Source organism: Miniopterus natalensis, chromosome 5 (assembly GCF_054644295.1).
Source record: "Miniopterus natalensis isolate mMinNat1 chromosome 5, mMinNat1.hap1, whole genome shotgun sequence".
Taxonomy (NCBI): domain Eukaryota; kingdom Metazoa; phylum Chordata; class Mammalia; order Chiroptera; family Miniopteridae; genus Miniopterus; species Miniopterus natalensis.
In genome coordinates this window covers 61,996,891-62,017,450 of record NC_142085.1, presented here as the reverse complement: position 1 = coordinate 62,017,450, position 20,560 = coordinate 61,996,891, and the positions used below count along the sequence as shown (strand labels likewise).

Genomic DNA, 20,560 nt, shown 5'->3' with positions numbered 1-20,560 from the left:
GATCGCCTGGATCCTAGGTCGACTCTCAACCGATGAGCCACGCCCGGCCGGGCTTGATAAAGGATTCTTGTGGAAAACAAACACACTATAAACATAAAAACAAATTGAAATTCAATGTTGATTGATTAAAATATAGTTACGGTATGTGCTTTGAATACGTCCTTGCTTTAGCTAAATATGTGTTTGTGCAGCCCTGAGAAAATAAAATGAAAGGAAACTGACATTGTGGACCGGTGATCAGAGCACATTCCTAAGCTGTTTGTTTTCCCCGCTAGGCTGGAGGTACTGGCGTCTCCTTCGTAACGCTGGTGGTGGCCGCTGCTCTATCTGAGTGAGCCCTCTGACCTGGCCTGCCTGGCTGCTGGGGCTGAGCAGCACGGCCCCAAGGCTCCCCAGGGGCCCCGGCTGCGCCGTAGCTCCCGCACCACCTTTTGCAGGTAACTGAAATGTCACAGTTTCAGTTGGTTCATTTAATTTTGTTGATGGTTCTGTTTTACAATTCTCATTGCTGATGCAAATAGCATGGAAAACAACTTTGTGGTGCTATCATTAGTATAAAATTTAATGAAGTATAAAATAGAGGGGTGTGGAGTGGGAGGGTAGATGGGAAACTATGATAACTGGAAGGAAAACTAGGTGCTAAAAGATGATAGGTGGCAAAGCCACTGGTCTAAAAGTTTCGCAGGGTGATGATGCTGTTTCTGTGCCTCTGGCCCCACAGTCGTTTCTGGCCTGACCCAGTCTTCACGGCAGCCTTTCCTCATGGGGGCGTCACCCCACCGTCAGTGCTGCAAACTGATAATGTAGGACAACCCATCCTTACTCGGGATTACACACTGCACGGTACCTGCCCAAGCAGAGCAATGGTGCTTTTATGAGAATTACTTTCGAAGTGATACCACTTCTTCACTATTCCCTTTAAATAATATGAATCAGGTACCTCGTCACATAAAAAACAAACCAAAACAAAAAATCATTTTTGGAATAGCAATAGTTATTGTCATTTTAAAGTGTTTTAAAGTAACAGAAACATCCTCTATAAATTCTATTGTAGGTTCTAAATTATGGCTAAAAGTTCTGTCTCTGGTTAAAAAATTGAACCTTGATGATAATAAAAGATATCACAATGAAGACAATGTGTCCAACGGAATTCTGAAGAAATTAATATACTCTGTATCTTCCTTCAAGCTTAATTCAGTTATGGATTTACATCCTAGGGAGACAATAATCAGCTATTGATACTATTGCAAACATCATTATTTCTACCATGCATGCACTTAAGATGTTTGAGAACGAGCTCTGAACAATGATTTAATCAACTGTAGAAAGCACACCAAATTTAAGAATTAATAACTCAGTCTTGGTTTGGGAACAAGAAGGGGGGAGCTGCTATGTTCTGAGTGTTTGTGTCCTCCCAAAGGTATGGTATTAGGAGGTGGGCAAGTGAATAAGTCATGAGGGCAGAGCCTTCTTAAGTGGGATTAGTGTCCTTACAGAAGCAGGCAGAGAAAGCTCCCCTGTACCTCCCATCATGTGAGGTTTATAGTGAAAAGACAGCCATGTATGAGGAAGTGGGCCCTCAAGGGACATCGAATGTGCCAGCAAAACATCTTGAACTTCCAGTGAAATAAATGTTTGTATTCTTTCCAGATAAATAAATGTTTGTGGTTTAGATGTCACCAGATAATGGTATTTTGCTATAGTGGCCCTAATAAGACTGGAGCTAATTATTGGGTGCCTACCAGAATACTACAGGAGCTTTACAAAAGTCTCAACACATACCTTATGAGATACGTATTAGGTATTTTACCTATTTTATAAATGAGAAGATTATTATTCAGAAAAGTTAAGTAACTCACTCATGGTCACATGCTAAGTGGACAAAGCCACCCAGGTCTGAGCCAAAGTTGGAACCTACAAAACAAGGAACCTACTGCATTTTACAAAACAAGGGCATTCAAAAACTTTTCTCCTACTTTCAGAAGGCTGCCTTACAGAAATAGATTTCCAATTTAAATTATGTTGATTAAAATAAGAAAATGTGGCTTATTTTTAAGTTTTACCACATAACAAAGACCCTAAATACTGTTAAAATGGCAACCTATGAGAAATCAGTTGGTATAACTTTTGTCACTGATTTTTCAAATAAAAGTCAGGTCTGAAAAATATAGTCACATGAAGGTCATATTTTGCTTAATACCTATTATATATTTTTGCTGAAGAATGATCTTAATGTCTTTAGTATTTCTTTACCAAAGTAATGTTTTTAGTATGTCTTTACCAAAGCTCATCTTTGAACATGTAGTTACAGAGGAACTTGAAAGTTATCTGAGCAAAATAACCTTCACTACAAAACAAAAATATAAATTTATCCAATTGTACACATGCACAAAAACACACAAATGAATATTATGGTTGAGATGGGTAAGACGCACATGCAAAACATTTGAAGAGTCTTCGAACTCATGTACGTTTATTAAACTTTCTTGAAAACTAAAGTTAACTGGTTGGATCCTAAGAGGAAATTCTACCACTGGTGAAAATGGTAAGACTTAAGAAAACATTTGACTATAACTTCTCCACTCTTCAGTTGGCATAACCCCATGTGTCAATGGAAACTAAGGCTAATTTTGATGACGAAAAATACCATGGTAGTCACAGTAATCTTTTAGGTTCTGAAATTCCTGTAAACACGTCTGCTACCCATCAAACTGGATATATTGGATTTAAAACTGCTTGCCCATGATATAGTTCTTAATAATCCAATATTTAAAAAAGGTTGACTTTAAAAAGTAAAGTTTAGAATTTTAAATGTTTTCTTAATGGCACCCAAGTTACTGAGGTCTATCTGTCCTCTACAAATTCTAAATTATATCCTTAACGTCATGTTAGATCAGATTCCTAAGCTTTTAAGAACATAGAGCCTGAAACTAGCTCCAAATTTATAAAGATCAAATCCACAAACTGTGGAAGTGCCCATGATACATGACAGACCTTTCTTGTCCAAAGCAAAACACTACGTCAGACAAGTTTCACCTCGTTTTTAGTTTTGTCCATCACTGCAAAAGCTACACTCGTAAGCAGGAAGTGATAAAAACCTAAACTTCGCTGAGTTTTATTTTTTTAAATAGAGCTTTTCCAACAAAATAAAAGTGGGATCTATTTCAACAGTTTAAACTGCAGTGAAGCTTTTGTGCCTTGAAGGTGCTACGCCTGGAAATGCAAACCTGTCCGTGTTTCTACCAGCTTTACCCAGCAGCCCTGCTGTCACCCATCTCCCACAAGGGAGTGTTAGAAAGCCTGATATGCTCTCATTGGTGAAGAGCTGTTTAGACTTTCATCAAGTATCTGAATACTGAGTGTTTCTGGGCCCTGACACTGTCCTATACCTTCCACGGTGTTTACAGGTGAAATAGTTACATGTTGGCACTCTGTGAGCTTAATGATTCCTGAGAACTTGCATGGAGTGAGCAAGTGAGAGAGAAACATGGCATTACTGATTGTACTGATTACCTGCTTTGTGATTATTCCTGCTACTGCCCAGCCTTGCCAGACCCCTGATGACTTTGTGGCTGCCACTTCTCCTGGACATATCATGATTGGAGGTTTGTTTGCCATTCATGAAAAAATGCTATCCTCAGAAGATTATCCCAGACGACCAGAAATCCAGAAGTGTGTTGGGTGAGTAAAGCCTTAAGGAACATAATTAAATTTCAGGAGTACACAGTGAGACCAGCTATATAAATGTGTACTTGTATTGACTTTTAACTTGTTTTAATAAAATCTAAACTCTCATATTTTTAAGTTGCCATAGTTTTCCCATGCTTCCTTAAAGGAGAGATATATCAGTGCTATATGTATAGCCAACCTCCAAGTACAGAAGCAATGAATATTTTTATTGATATATTTAAATGTATTTTGCCTAAAAAAAAAATCTCAGAAGTCACTTGAGAAAACCAATAAGAAGAACTGTAGTTTGTCCACCACAAGCATACATAACATGTTTACATTTCTATACTCACAGCATGCTTTTTGTTTTAAACATGGATCTATTATTTTTTTGTTTAAAATAGACTACCTTTAATTTTTTTCTCTACACTACAACTTTTATCAACACTGTATTTATTTCCATCTTGAAAAAAATCTAATTGTTTTATGATAAAGTAAGGCCCTACCTCAACTCAAAGTGTTCATTCCTTGATAAACACCTTACATGGTTAAAGCTTGACTGTAGGAAAGACATTAGGCAAAGTGTAATAGGGAAAAGCAAAGCTGGGTAGAAGATGTTACAAGTGGATTTTCTTTAAGAGAGCAGGATATTTGCATTCTAATTTCAGTTTGGAGGTAAACTAATTTTGTAGACTTAGGCAAATCACTTAAACTCTTTGAGTTCCAGTTTCCAGTGTTCTCATCTATAAAATAAGGGGCCCAAATAAGCTCCTGAAGGACACAGGTGGCATCAGTTTTTGTAGCTATGGCAACAGAATCCCCACACTTCCTTTTAACTCTAACATCTCAATTTCTATCTCGATGTTTTTGTGTATAAATTTAATATCCTCATTTACCCTCCCTTTTTATTTCTTTATTAAAAAGTACTTAATATTGTATACCAACTATACTCAAATTTTTTTTAATGTATTTACCAGGCCCTCTAAGAATGATTTCAGATAAAATGTGACCCCACATCACACTGAGCTTCCTTCCTGCCATTCTACTCGGAAGCTCGGCCTGTTGAGCTGCTGTCATCATAATTGTTGATTACCAAGAATACCAGGGAACACCTCAAAATAATTCATGAAGATTTTTTCAGAGCACTGAATTGGTACCCAGAGAATGACTACAGATTTGAGGCCCACTATTATAGGCCAATAATTAGGAATGGGAAAAACTAAAGAATTATTTGACCTAATAAGCAAATTTATTCTGGAAAAATCACTACATGGAGCATCCTTTCACCTTATTGTCACACCTTGAGAGAAATATTCATTCAACATTAGACAACTATTTGTTAAATGTCTACATCACGCAGCCCCGATGCTAGGCATGGGGGATACGGAGGTGAGTACACCAAAGAGGTTCTGACGCTCGTGGAGCTAACATGTGCGATGCTCTGAAAATATTGTACTTTTCATTGGCAGACAATTCAATACTTTAACCTTTCTCTTTGTGTCTTTCTTTAAATTAAAATTTTAATGCAAATTTGCTAAACTTCACATTTAGATAATCCACAAGGACAAATAATATTATTCAAACAGTTTTATTTGATTTGTCGTAACTCAGTGAAGTAAAAGGAAACTTTAGAATAGTAAACTGCTGAGCAATAATATCCCCTTTTATTCATTTAAAAACTCTATTTAATCCTTATATTTTTGGCTCTGTTTGCAGCCTTTTGTAACTGCGGTGGATGAAACAGTAAATCAGTAATCAAACAACTCATTGCTCTGGAATAATCATAAACCTAGAAGTCAACTGGAAAAGCCCTTTGAAATAGGAGATAGCTAAGCCTTGACACTAAAACAGTGTACTTTAGGAGAAGGCTACTGAGCTTTTATTTGGAGCCTGTTTTGCAAGTTATTTTTAAGAGCCTTATTAATCTGGTTTTCAACCACAACATATCAGAATCAGAAAATTAAAAGATAGGCTTGTGAATCTAAAAGCAAGTGCTTGAAGAGCAATAAAATGCTGACATTAACTCAAAAAGGAAAAAAAATCTAACACACCTTCATACTGCAGAATACTAAAGAGTGTTCAAAATTATCCTAAAATTCATTCCATAAAACCCATTTGAGAAATTGTGGGTTTCTATATACCTTTTTAAAACCACATCTATCAAAAATTATTTTTAAATAATTTTTTTACCTCTTAAGCCCTTTAAGAAGTAAGTCACATTGATCCAGAAACCATCTACTCTAAGGCAGAGATGTGTAAAATAAGATATAACCATGTCCGTAGAAAAGTTAATTTCTGATTTCAAAAAATTCTTGCTTCTCAACAGGTTCGAAATATCAAATTTTCTTCAAACTCTTGCCATGATACACAGCATCGAGATGATCAATAATTCAACATTATTATCTGGAGTTAAACTGGGGTACGAAATCTATGACACTTGTAGTGAAGTCACAGTGGCAATGGCAGCTGCTCTGAGGTTTCTTTCTAAGTTCAACTGCTCCAGAGAAATTGTGGAGTTTAAGTGTAACTATTCCAGCTACATGCCAAGGGTGAAGGCTGTCATAGGGGCTGGCTACTCAGAGATAAGCATGGCAGTCTCCAGGATACTGAATTTACAGCTCATGCCACAGGTAGGTTTTGTTCTACCTCCCTACATTGGTTTTGATTATGTTCTTTATTATGGGTAACCTGGGAAACTAGTTAGGAAGTTGTTTTTATTTTAATTTTCCTTTCTCTTAGTCAAAGAAAGGATGTTTCCTATATGGATCAGATAGTGGGCAAAGCACTAAGGGAGTAGTCACCCCTCAATCTGTCATGTCTAGTTTCTGACCAGACACAAAGCTCTGAGGACCTCAACTGCTTTGTTTCTGAAATAATATCAGTCAGGTGCTATGAAGAAAACAGAAGAGAGTGAGAAGGAAGGGAAGATGGAGGTCAAGGAAGGCTTACTGAGGAAATGATGTTTAGCTTAAAACTTGAATGAGAAGGGACAGCCAAGGGAAGATGGAGGAAGGAAAGACAGTGTCTAGGCTAAAAAAGCAGCAAGTACAAAGTTAATATGTCCAAAGAATAACAAAAATGTCTATATGGCTCGATCGGTTGAGCAGAAAGGAGCATGCATGGTAAGAGATGCACCTACAGAGAGAGGCAAAGGTCAGTTGGTGGGGCATCTTGTAGGCTGAGGTGTGATTTGCACTTGTTCTGAGAATGATGAGAAGGCTTTGAGCAGACTGTGGAACTGCGGATTTCTCTGTAATGCACGCCGTTAGCCAGGAAGTAAGCAAAAAGGTCTCAGAAAACCCGAAACAGATTTTAGAGAGCCCTGCACTAAGCTCTTGCCTGTTACTCAGAGTCTAGCAAGTCCCCTGGACTCTCATTCTGAGCTGCTTACCTTTGTGTCACATCACTTTGCAACTCGATAGGTCACTGTTTCCTAAGCTCAAGGAAGATTAGACGCCAAAGAAAATAAAAAGGTTTATAGTCATATTACAAAGAAATGACCATCTGTTAGAAGTGAAAAGATATATAATAAACATGCAAAAGAAATCAAAATACATAATTTTCAGAGCTAGAGTAAATAAGTACATATACCCATGAAAGAGTGGGAAGTCCCATTACGTTATAGCCTAATGAAGATGACAATAAACAGTTTAAATCCAAAATGACAAAACTAAAGAATTATCCCTCCAAATATCTCAGAGGTAAGGCTTTAGCTCAAATTTTCTAGACGATGTATAATGCTATTTAGGTGATAAGAAAAGTAGATTATCTCGACAATGATAGTTTTATGTAGAAATGTAATTTCCATGATAGACAACACAGAAGGAAAGGGGACCTTCCATGGGTAAAACTGATTTTACAGTAGCCCAGCTCTCACAACATAGGCAGGCATGGAACATCAGTCGGGTACTAGGAAGGGAACTAAGGTCCACCATGGCTAACATCCACTTAAATGCTCTCCTGTAATCGTCACGAGAATCCTAGGTAAAAAGAAGTTAACTAACTTTCCCAAATTTATCGAAGTCAGGACTCTAACAATTTGTCTGACTCCAAAGCCTATTGTTTTTCCATCATATCATGTGGTTGCTGTAAATAATAAAAATAAAAATAAAAACCACTGAGCAAGTGACATGGAGCAATTGCAGCTGTGGACCATAATAATTCTCCCTAGACTAAAATCACCTAAATTGTAAATCGGGCAAACCTTTGCACACATCAGGTAGGTCTCCCCAAATGCTGATGCTCATTTGACTAGATCAAAGGACAGAAAACTATAGCCTGCAGGCCAAATATAGCTCTCAATCTCTTAAGCAGTCAAGCTAAGAATGATTTTTATATATTTTTTTAAATGTTGTAACAAAAGAGAATATATAATAGGGACCATATGTGACCAACAAAGCTTAAAATGTTTTACACTTGGTTCGTTACAGAAAAAGTTTGCTCACCCCTGGACTAAATGATTACTTGGCTGGATGATTTGTTTTATCTCAAATAAAAATCACCAAAGTTGTAAATTAGACAAAATTTTGAACATACTAGGCCTCCCAAAATGCATTGCTTATTTGACTGGCTGTGTTTTTCTTGTATTTACCACTAAGTATTTAAATAATATCCATTATTAGCTCTGTGACATAGAAGTGTAGATAAAGAGATAGGATAGAGCCTGAACCCTCCAAAGACTTACACTTTACACAATATGTAATGATTAGAGAGCAGTGACTGTAACCAGTCACCAGGTACTAAGTGTCATGATTTAAGCTATTTGGAGTTCATTGAAAGGGAAGGCTAGAAAGGACCAGAGAATTTTAAAAAGGTTATGAAAACTCACAGAAATAAAAGAGAGCGACACCTACTAGGAACAGCCATCTGGAGCTCTTCAGCACCATAACTAAAAGATTCTTCAATTTCCAGGTGAGTTATGTATCAACGGCAGAAATACTAAGTGACAAAATTCGCTTTCCTTCGTTTTTACGGACTGTGCCCAGTGACTTCTATCAAACTAAAGCAATGGCCCACCTGATTCAGAAATCTGGATGGAACTGGATTGGCATCATAACCACAGATGATGACTATGGACGCCTGGCTCTCAGCACTTTTGCAATTCAGACCTTGGCAAATAATGTGTGCATAGCCTTCAAAGAAGTCCTCCCAGCCTTCCTCTCAGATAACACCATTGAAATCAGGATCAACCAGACACTTGAGAAAATCATAGCAGAAGCCCACGTTAATGTCATTGTGGTATTTCTGGGGCAGTTCCATGTGTTCAGTCTCTTCAGTAAAGCCATTGAAAGGAATGTAAATAAGGTCTGGATTGCTAGCGACAATTGGTCAACAGCCACCAAGATCACCACCATTCCTAATGTTAAAAGGATTGGCAAAGTTGTAGGGTTTACCTTTAGAAAAGGGAATGTGTCCTCTTTCCAGTCCTTTCTTCAAAACCTGCGTATGTTTCCCAGTGATCATAACAAACCCTTAGATGAATACGCCATGCTCTTGTCTGCCTGTGCTTATGTCAAAGACAGTGATTTGAGTCAATGCATTTTCAACCATTCTCAGGCGACTTTGGCCTACAAGGCTAACAAGGATATAGGCAGGAACTTCTCCCTGAGGAATGACTTCCTGTGGGATTACACTGAGCCAGGACTTGTTCACAGCATTCAGCTCGCTGTGTTTGCCCTTGGTTATGCCATTCGGGATCTGTGCCAAGCTCGAGACTGTAAGAACCCCAACGCCTTTCAGCCATGGGAGGTACTAACTCACAATCCAAGAAAATTCTCCCACCATAATTTCCTTCATTGCTTTAGTTTGCAGAGTTATATGAACTGCTTGTAATACCCCTTTTATTAGGAGACATCTTCAGTGTTTGAATAACCTGCATTTCTACCAATTGCTTTTTGTTCTAAAATATATTTGTTTTAAATTTGTAAGGGAAAAGAAGGTGAAAGTAGCAAGACTCAATTCTTCTGATTTTACAAGTGGGAACCCAGGACAGGCTATTTCTACTTTTGTGATTTTTACTTTAAATACCCACAAACACATGCTCCAAAGTCTGAGGTGATCAGCTACATTTGGGTGGATTTTGGAGTGATAAGGGAAATAACTATAAAATTTTAGGGCTACTGTACTAAGCACTGATACATCCTCTCTAATTTTTATATTAGGGTAGGTCCACAGGACTCATATGCTTTCCACTCCATCTGAGAGAAGTGACTAGAGGAAGTGTTATTGGTGACTGAGACTTGCAACTGTTTAGAGATGGAGGGGACGTCAGCAACAAGGATCTGGCCCATGGTCACCCACATAGTTAGTAGTGAAACTGTCCCAGCTTTAGTCCAGTGGGCTTTTTGCTACACCACAGAAAATGTCATAAAAGGAAAAAACAAAGGTTGGGTATCGGAGATACAAGGCTGCTTCCTCTGCTATTCTGTAATTTACTCACATAGAAACCTCCTTTTCATAAGCACAGCCTACTTGTGGAGATAAGAGGGAACATCAGAGCAGTTAGGAAAATGGAAACATCAACCACACCAGCTAAACTGATGTGTTCTCAAACACAGGTCATTATCATACAGAGGTGAACTAGCTAATAATGGAAATGCAAATCCTACTCTGTAAATTTTATAGTGTCAGTTTATAATGAATTTCAGTCTCAATGAAAAATAAGTGCATAATTGGTGGGCAAAGCATTTAATAGATTAATAACTAGAGCATTAACATACAAATTGTACCTTAATGCAGAGTAAATGTTCTATCATATTTAACAAGTAAGAAAGGCATTGTTTTATCTGCCTCCACCCTCCTTCCTGTAAGAACAAATATGGAATTGCACTTATTTACATCATACAATGTGATCATTATTTACAGGACATTTATGTGTCAGAACTTCACCCTGTAAAACCTAATTAAATACAGGAAAAAACAGGTATAAACTACAGTTCAGGCACAAGAGTGGAAAAGGATATGCTCCCTAAAGAACTGAGTTACTGAGTCTTATGTGTGTGTTTTGCTTAAGGAAGGAACGGAAGAAAAATCAATATAGAGACAGAGTTGGGAACACTGACAGTAGGCCCTCACTTATTCTTTTATTTTTGTTCCCTCCATTTTTTTTCTTCCATGCAATTGTTAGAATATGATTTTTTTTGGTTAAATTCACCAAGTTAAACCTAATGCCCTTCTATTTAAATCTAATACTAATTTACATTCATTACAAGAACTATGAAACCTGTGGGGATATCTAATAAAATCAACATGCTTAGAGATTTTACTAAAGTGGCATTTGGTCATTGACATGACTATCACAGCTAATATATTTACCTTAAAATATAACTTGATTTTTTTATATTATATTGACTAAAAACAAAAAATAGAAGAAGAAACAGTCATATAAGATTAACTGAGCAGGAATAAAATGATAATTCTATTCAATAGAATGATTTTTACTTCATTTCATAGATTTTGCACCCAACAAAAGGCACATGGCTTTATAGACCTAGATAAAGAGTGGGCCTGGCATGTTCGCAGAGGGTATTTACTTAGCCATGGTTGTATATCAAGTTAATGGTGGAGCCAGAAGTGCAACCTGCTTTCCTCCCTCCTAGTCCAGTGTTTTTTCTCTGCAGCACAAGCTCAACGTGGCTGCCTCACTTGTCAGTAAAACATCGCCTTGCATACAAGTGCTCACTGTACAAATTGGGTGATAAGACAAATGATTTTTCATTGCATTTCTATCCTCTCAAGTCAAAAGAAATCATTTTATGAATTAAATTAGAAATAGAATTTAGAAGTCACTATACTATGCACTCAATCACTGAAGCATTGAAAATCATTGGAGATAATAAGATCCACACCCCCCATATGAGTAACAAAGTATGGACTTAGGGTGGTCATTAATGGTTCCCTTATGTACACCCATCAACTAAACTTCTCTCATGGGGATGCTACTCACTACCTCCCCAAGAACAGGGTACTGTTGTTCCTGGCCCATCTCCCAGGTTTTTAGCTCTGTCCGCTCAGCCTTCATTTTGGGGATGGTGAGCAGGACAATGACTAGCTTGGATCACCCACTCTAACTGGGCCAACAGTCAGGCCAATTGTGAACTCTAGAAGGAAAAGGTGCATTTTCCTGCCTCCCATAGCTCCAGATGGCACATTAGTAATCACTTTGGAGTCAAAAAGAAAAAATAGTGAGGAGACTTTGAATTAGTATATTTTTGGTGCAATGAAATGACCACATAATGAAAGTCAAGATGTGTGTCCTCAAATAAGTTCCTTACTGTTTGGTTGGGGGTCCTCATAGAACAAAAGAGGAGATGATCCCTGTTCAACATGCTTCACCAAGTTGTTATAGAGTAAAAGGATATCACAGATTTGAGTATTAGCAAGTAATATATGAATGTCGGGGACATTATTAGTTGATAGACTCAATATTTTTATTTATTTGCACAATGTCCCCATTTAACTAATAACAGGTATTAATATGGTCTTTATTAACCCTTAGTCTGTGCCAGATATTGGGCTACACTCTTTACATTCATAATTATATTTAATTCTTCCAATAACCCTATAAGGTAGGTTTTATTTACTTCATTTTATAAATGGGAAAAACTGTCAAGATCACACTACTAATGAGATATGGAACCAGAATTAGAGCCCAGACATGTGCCCCAGAGGACCCATTCTGAAATTCTGCAATGTGGAAAAATGAAGATGCTCAGATTTCAATTTTATGGACTAGACTTTGGCAGAAACGAGGCTAGAATTCTCAAATTGTTGCCCAGTAAGTAAGAACCTTCACAACTAGTTACCACACTCACTGATTCAGGATGTCTTTTTTCTAATTTTAGGTGATATTCCTTATAAGGCAGTGTTATAATTGATATAATGGATACACTTACAATATTTCTATTAGTGTTTGTTTTCTATTATTATTTTTATAGTTACTAGATGTACTGAAAAATGTGACATTCACTGATGGAGGGAAGCTATTCCACTTTGATGCCCATGGGGACATGAATACTGGATATGATGTTGTGCTCTGGAAGGAGGTCAATGGCCACATGACTATCACCAAGATGGCACAATACGACCTGAAGAATGATGTCTTTATCGTCACAGACCAGGAAACAAAAAATGAGTTCAGGAATCTTAAGGTAACTATTAAGGTAATCTTAAGGTTGAAGATTGCTTTGTAACATTCAAATTAATTGATACCTTAACTGCAAAAGTCCTTGACCCCACCAGGACCTCCAGTGATCCTATTAACCTGTTCATTGTCCCCAACTTCTTTCCTCAAATTCCATGGCCAACTTGTGTTTTTCTCCCTTGTACACAACTTCAGTTCCCTTGTCCCTCTCTCTTTCTTAGTCATAGTCATTTTACCAAAGCAAAATCCTGGTTAAATTAAAGACTCTGCATAATCAATGTAGCTCCCATGTACCTGAACTTGGAGAAGAAAAAAAAAACAACAAAAAAAAACACACCTTGCTAACTGTTCTCACTTTAAATTCATGATTTCTAACCTTCAGTGAGCCTTAATGCTGCTGGACAGACTGTTACCCTAGTCCATTAACTTGCCCACCTACCTAGATGGCTATTTTATGCTTTCTCTTCTCTGACTCCAACACATCTTCCCCAACTTCGCTTTCAGTTGACTCTGCTTCCTATTTCACTAACGAAACTGAAACAATCAGGAAAGAACTTCAGTGTTCCCTGCCACCACACCTATGCCTGGGTCCCTGCCTTCCATCTGGCACTGTGGATAGATTGTCTGTGCTCCCAGCCAAGGTCAGCCCCTTCACGTGACCTCTGGATCTCAACTCCTTTCACTTACTCAAGGATATTGCTCTGGCACTTCTCTACTCTCTCCTGCATCCTCAAGCATTTGCTCTTCTGTGTTATCTACAGGATAATACAAATATGCTTATTCCTCCCATCTTAAAAAGAAAAAAGAAAAACTCCATCGGTCCTCTATTTCCCCCTCCATATACTGCCTATTTCTCTATTTCTCTAAAGGCAAAACTCCTTGAAAAAGTTGAATATATTCACTGGCCCCGATTTCTCTCCTCCCATAATTGTTTGCACTCTTTCCAATCCGTCACACGTCTTCCTGTCTAGTTCACCAAACATCGTTGTACTTTTCTTACCAGCTAATTATTCCCCCCACCTTGAAGTGCTTTATTTGCTCCTGGACACCACACTCCCTTGGCGTTCTTCCTGTCTCTGGCCACTGCTCCCCGGTCTCATTTGCGGTTCCTCCGCACCCCCACTGCCTGTAAACACCGGTGTGCCCAGAGCTCAGAACTGCTCCTTTTGTCCGCGCTTCTTAGTGATCTCATCCAGGCTCGTGGATTTAAACAATGTCATTATATAGAAGACAAATTACTCCCAGATTTTTATCTTCTGAATTTCAACCCAAATAAATCTACAGCTGCCTAAGGGGCATCTCTGCCTGGGTGTCTAACGGTCATAGAAATGGACTATCTCCACAACTGAGCTCCCAAACCTACCCCATCTCAACAAATGGCAACTTCCTTCTAGTTGCTCATGGAAAAACCTGGTGGGACCCTTGTCACTTCTCTTTCTGTCATGCTTCAAATATAATCCAAGTTCCACTCTCAAACGGGTCCAGAATCCGACCATTTTTACCCTCTACTCAGTGGCTGCCTCTCCACTCCCAGCCCCTGTCACCTCTCACCCAGGTGAAGGCAATAGGCTTCTAACTGCTCTGCTTCCGTTCTTACCCCCTTCAGGGTGTTCTTAAAACAGCAGCCAGAGCAACCCTGTAAAATATAACACTCACTCAGAACCCCCCTATGCATCCTATTTCTCTCAGAGTAAGTCCATGTCTTTAAAAAGCCATATACGACCTGCCACCGGTACCTCCCGACCTCACCTCCTACTACCGTCCCCCTCCTCTCGCCCCTTCCTACAACCCCACAGGCTCTCTCTCCCCCACACATGCCTTCCCTTCTAGCCCAAGGCCTTTCAGCTGCTGTCTCCTTTGCCTGTCCATGTGGTTCACTTTCTTCCTTTCTGTCTTTTCTAAAATGTCACCAGCTTGGGGAGGCCATCCCTGGCTACCTCATTTAAAACTGCAAAGTAACCCTAATACTTCATGTACACCCTCCTTTATTTTTCTCTTTAGCGAGTATCACTGTCTAGCATTCTGTACATTTTGCTTGTTTTTGTCTTGTTCGTTGTCAATTTTGTCAACTAGACCTGAAGTCCTATGAGAACATGGATTTTTGTGTTTTAAACCCTGCTGTGGCTTCAACAATCACAGCAGTGCTGGGCATATAACAGGCCTTCAACAGACATGTGTTGGATGGAAGAATAAATATAGAAATGCTTCAAGCCACTATCCTTGTGCTGCTTTCCCCTGTCCTGTTTCAGTAAAGCAACATACTATTTCCTGGAAAGATAGAAACACAGCTGTCTTTCTATTACCAAGACTTATCTTCAGACTTTTCAGGGGAGATACTCGATGAGGGGGAGGTGATACAATGACAAATAACTGATCGGCCCCTTTAGCAACTAAATGGAAGGGGTTTTATTGCCATAAAAAGAGAGACAAGTTTCCCTTTCCAATGGAAACACCCATAAATATTTCAAGGAAGTAGCAGAAATTAGTAATTCCGGAGATCAGGTACGTCAGATTTTAAGATCCTCTTGTCAATATTCAGGCGAGGTGGTGGCTATCAGCATTTCTGGTAAGTCAGCAAGACCCATAGCCCAAGACATCAGATAACCTTAAATCTACTGACATCTCAAAGTTACCAATACTTTAGAATGTCTTTGCTGTCTCTTATGTGGGAGGATACAAGGGACCGCGTTGCTGGGAAGAAAGGTTTCACTTTTATGCCCATAATGATGTCCAGCTTATCTCATAGTTAAGTCCTTTGGTGTTCTCCAAGCATCCTCCATGAACATGGATGGTTCTGGTTAAAGCTTTGCTCTGGAGAACCCACAAGGTAGTTTTATTATCTGAAGTGTGTTTTTTTTTAATTTATTTTTTAAGACTTGTTCACATTCCTTCAGATGACAAAGCAATTCTATTATACTATTTTTTTAGAGGCCAAAGTACTATTTAGTAAATCTTTAAGTCAAAGTTAGTTTTTCGCTTTGCAGCAAATTCAATCCAAATGCTCCAAGGAATGCAGTCCTGGGCAAATGAAGAAAACCATGAGAAGTCAACATATCTGCTGCTATGAATGTGTGAACTGTCCTGAAAATCACTATAGTAACCAGACAGGTGAGTACAATCACTATAGCCTGTGCAGTGACACACCTCCACCATCTCTTAGACTGATTTTTTGTTTGCATGAATCCTAATTTGGATTATTCTTCCATTTGAAAAAAAGAAACATCTTGTGCTCCTGCTATATTAAATTCCAGTGAAACTCCATTATCTTGGAATCTGCTTTATTATATCAGCAGACATGCAACCAATACATAGTAGAGATGTGAAAGAAACTTCACGTCCAAGGGAAAACGTCATTCCCCCAACTGAGTCCTCTCCAGCACTTCTCAAAGTAGTGCATGTACTCTGTCTGTTTTTATCCATGTGTCTCCCACACAGACATGCCCAACTTGCAGCTGGGGCACAATGACTATAAATCACTAATTCTGAATTCGCTAAACTGAGCAGGAGAGAAACCCATGTATGCACAGTTTGCTTACCCTGTTACTCAGAAACGACAGTGAAGCTTAAAAAAGAACTTTCTGTGGGACAAGGGGATGAACTATTGGCAGAGATGAGAGGCTACTAACTGATCATTTGCCAGATCTGTTAACAACTTGATGACATCATAGCAAAACACAAACTAGAGAATAGGAGGGAGGCCAGCAGCCTTCGGAACCCTAGCAGGGCTACCAGCACTTTCCTGGAGTTAAGCCTGATTTGAAAGCATCGTGTTCCCTTGTTTATGACTAGGGTTCCTAGTCATCCTATAAAAGCTGAGACCCCCCAGAGCCAGAGTAGCTCCCAAATGCCTGTTCTTTTTTTTCTTATTGGCTCCAAGGGGAGAAGTATCCCAACGTCAACATTCCAATGTCCGTGTTCTGTCACTGTTCTACAAAAATGCCGTTTATCCCAAACTGAGATGGGTTGTGCTGCATAAATAATTAGTTAATGGGAGGGGTAATCAATATGGTATCTAGCAACTGTTTGCCAAGTGGGATAAATAAAAACACCAAGAAAGTATGTAGAATTTATTTCCCATAGAGATGTATGAGAGTCTTTCAAGATACAATCTGGGTTGCCTTTTGCTAACCAGAGCAAGTTGCTTCCAAGAACAAATGTAAAAGATTGAGCACAACTTTGGATGAAAAGTGAGGATTTAGCTAAACTGAGAAGATATCATCTCTTGTTCCTCTCAACGTCTCAACGCACAGCTCTTGTACACGAACAAGGCCACTACCTGTTGGCTGAATGAACAAAGTGTCAGATACTAGCAGCAGTGGCTAAGGAAAGATGGGGAAGAATGGATCCTTGTAGGGAAATAGGATCTGGAACGAGAAGGAGGCTGGGAAGGTAAAAAAGTTTATAAACAGAAACACAACCTGGCTTTGAGGTTAAGGAGGCAGAGAACACAGGCACCGTGGAGTGTAATCAGGTGGATGCACACAGAAAGGCTTTCCCGAAGTAGCTGGGACCCCGTGATTAAGGGGTGGAAATGGGGAGCCAATGCAATCACACTCCCAGAACCTCCACTCTGATATCAGCTATTGGTCCCTCACCGACAGTCAGAATCAGCATAAATCATTTCCAACCTTATCACTGCCTGTGTGAGAGGCTCAACGTCACTAACCTCCTGGGGGAAAATAAACTTTCATTCTTATCAACTGTCATTGATGGCAATCTCTTGTTATCTCGTCTTTAGAGGACTGTGGGGTGACCCAGCCATATCGTCTCTGCTTTTGAAAGAGCTGCAGCCTTATTGACAATAGCAGCTCCCACCACAGTGACTGTCTATTGTGTGATATGCTCCACACAAAGCATATTTATTACCTCACTGAAGGCAGCACCCCAATGAGGCAGGGTCATGTTTGGATTTTTAAGAGAATTGGAAATAGACTCAGAAAATTTGCTTAGCTTCTTCAAGATTACAGGAATCATAGGAGATAGAGAAAGGGACTTGAGATATATCTGATTCTAAAGCTTTTATTCCCAACAGAGTCCCTGAAAGGCCGCCTATAATAGCAAGTTCACAGCAGACTAACATCTATCCTGAGCATATTAATTTCCTAAAAACTCACAGCCTAGCTGGCTTTCTTTCAGGTTTTTTCCCTCTCCTCTTCCTTTCCCTCACCTTCACCTTCCTCTCTCTCTTTCTTTGGGGTTTGTGCATGCTTTATTTTAATAAGTAACCATTGCGACAATTTTCTCTATCCAATTTCTAGTTCGGACTATTGCTGAGAAGGATTCTATCTGTAGCATGCTGGACGATCACCTAGTTTAAATGTTTGCAGTGTAACTGAATCTCCTCTGTCTTTTAGACATGGATCACTGCCTTTTATGCAACAACGAAACTCACTGGGCCCCTGTAAAGAGCAAGACGTGCTTTGAAAAGGAAGTGGAGTATCTCGACTGGAATGACACCTTGGCTATCCTGCTCCTGGCGCTCTCCCTGCTGGGAATCATGTTTGTTCTGGCTATTGGCATAATATTTACAAGAAACCTGAACACACCTGTTGTGAAATCATCCGGGGGATTAATGGTCTGCTACGTGATCCTCCTCTGTCACTTCCTCAACTTTGTCAGCACGGGCTTTTTCGTCGGAAAACCACAAGACTTCACATGTAAAACCCGGCAGATGCTATTTGGCGTGAGCTTTACTCTCTGCATCTCCTGCATTTTGACAAAGTCCCTGAAAATTCTGCTAGCCTTCAGCTTTGACCCCAAGTTACAGAAGGTCCTGAAGTGCCTCTATAAGCCGCTCCCCATCGTCTTCGCTTGCACAGGTACCCAGGTTGTCATTTGCACACTCTGGCTCATCTTCGCAGCCCCTGCTGTGGAAGAGAATGTCTCGCTGCCCAGGGTGATTATCCTCGAATGTGAGGAGGGGTCCAGCCTTGCCTTTGGCACCATGCTGGGCTATATTGCCCTCCTGGCCTTCGTTTGCTTCCTATTTGCCTTCAAAGGCAGGAAACTGCCTGAGAACTACAATGAAGCCAAGTTCATAACGTTTGGCATGCTCATTTACTTCATAGCCTGGGCCACATTCATCCCCGTATACGCTACCACATTTGGCAAGTATTTGCCAGCTGCGGAGATTATCGTTATTTTAATATCTAACTATGGGGTCCTGTGTTGTACATTCTTCCCCAAATGCTATATTATCCTTTGTAAGCGAGACACTAACACCAAATCCGCCTTTCTCAAGACGGTTTATAGTTACTCTTCCCACAGTGCAGGCAGCCTGGCCGTGAGTCATGTTTCACTGGACTCCACTAACACCGGCGTCACAATAACCAACCCCAGCTCTGCGGGCAAGCCCGCGGCCTGGCCAAAGAGCAAAGACCTCGGCACACAAGCATTTGCACACATATGCAAGGAAAATGCTACAAGTGCACCTAAAATTTGGCCTCGGAAAAGAATTTCAAGCATATAAGTGAGTCCTTAAGAGGTGGCGCATTCCAGAATACAGTGTTTCTAGGGTCTTTGCGTTTAGGATGTGCATTTACTCCCCGGGCAGATATATCCTATGTGTTTCTTCACTGACACTATTTTCACCAAATTTTGGTTGAACGTTCCCCTCTCTGTCCAACCACCTGTTTAACAAAAAGAGTAGGTTCCTTAACCTGAAACTCACTTTATTCCTTCCTACGTCCATCTGCTTCCATCTTTACCTCTTTCCTCTTAGGCACATAGTTAAAGGTATTTCTTCTATTCAAAACTAGTCCAGCCCCGGCCGGGCGTGGCTCAGCGGCTGAGCGTCGACCTGGGATCCAGGCGATCGGGGTTCGACTCCCGGTCAGGGCACATGCCCGGGTGGAGGGCTGCAGCCGATCAATGACTCTCTCATCATTGAGGTTTCTATCTCTCTCTCTCTCTCCCTTTCCTCTCTCTGAAATCAATAAAGATATATTTTTTTAAAAAAACAAACAAAAAAAACTAGTCCGTAATATAATAGAGCACCCTTATTCTGCCCCCCGCCAGTTCTTTCGAGCCTCTTTGTGGGGTCCTCTCCTTGTCTCTTGAGCACCTTTACCTTCCCACCTCCCCCGCTCAGTCCAGCTGAACAGGCGTTGGAGCAGCTGCCCTGCGCCAGGGGATGTGCTAATTCAATGGGGCCGGGATCCAGGCACCGTTTCTGACCCCCGCGGGCTCAGATCCCGGGAGAGCCGCATCAGGCCTCTCCAGCGCAGTAGGGAACCCTAGGCGAGCAACATGCGTAGGGCCCTAGGCTGGTACAGTGCCCTGCGCCCCTGAGAGGGGATGGGAGGATTTCCAAGGGCAAGACAAAGGCTGTGGTGTCCGGGCGGCGTCCTGTAAGATGAGTAAGGGCTGGTCTCGCTGAACGAGGCGCGGAGGTCACGGCCGCCCCGCAGCCGCATCAAAATCACGACTAAGCTACAGAGCCAGTCACTCAGGGCCTCCTGAGAGCCCCCGAACAGAAGCCCCGCGCCAGGGAGCCGAAGAGGCACCGAGACGGGAGGAGGGGGAGACGCGGGCGGGGCGGGCGGAATCCCAGAGACAGCCGCGGGCCCACACTCGGTGCCTCGGGGAAACCGGGAGGGAATCTCGGCGGCGGAGTTTTCCCGGAGGAGGGAGCGGTCCCAGCCCCACAGCAGGGCCCAGCGCCGGGCAGCGGCCGGAAAGGACCCGGGACCCTCGGGGGGAACTAACCCGCCTGAGATCCGGGCGAGAGGCGGAGGGCGGCTTCCTCCC

The 20,560-nt window shown here is 40.7% G+C and overlaps 1 protein-coding gene across 3 annotated transcripts; it reads left to right on the top strand.

Moving 5' to 3' along the window:
• The first annotated feature begins 3,487 nt into the window (after positions 1–3,487).
• On the top strand, positions 3,488–19,280 carry GPRC6A (G protein-coupled receptor class C group 6 member A). Of its 3 annotated transcripts, none has more exons than XM_016198735.2 (6): positions 3,488–3,681; positions 5,996–6,299; positions 8,581–8,892; positions 12,606–12,818; positions 15,796–15,919; positions 18,166–19,280. In XM_016198735.2, the coding sequence occupies exons 1-6, from the start codon at positions 3,488–3,490 to the stop codon at positions 19,278–19,280; spliced, it is 2,262 nt and encodes a 753-aa protein (XP_016054221.2). The 3 variants fall into 3 exon arrangements, with proteins under 3 accessions (XP_016054221.2, XP_016054219.2, XP_016054220.2); XM_016198733.2 differs by having other exon boundaries at positions 8,581–9,417; XM_016198734.2 differs by lacking the exon at positions 12,606–12,818 and having other exon boundaries at positions 8,581–9,417.
• The last annotated feature ends 1,280 nt before the right edge of the window (positions 19,281–20,560 follow it).

Bases quoted from the DNA above. Each gene is read 5' to 3' on its own strand.
- GPRC6A (XM_016198733.2), top strand. From the start codon at position 3,488: ATGGCATTACTGATTGTACTGATTACCTGCTTTGTGATTATTCCTGCT. The intron at 9,418-12,605 runs GTACTAACTCAC...TTATTTTTATAG, and splicing joins ACGCCTTTCAGCCATGGGAG to TTACTAGATGTACTGAAAAA. The intron at 15,920-18,165 runs GTGAGTACAATC...TCTGTCTTTTAG, and splicing joins TCACTATAGTAACCAGACAG to ACATGGATCACTGCCTTTTA.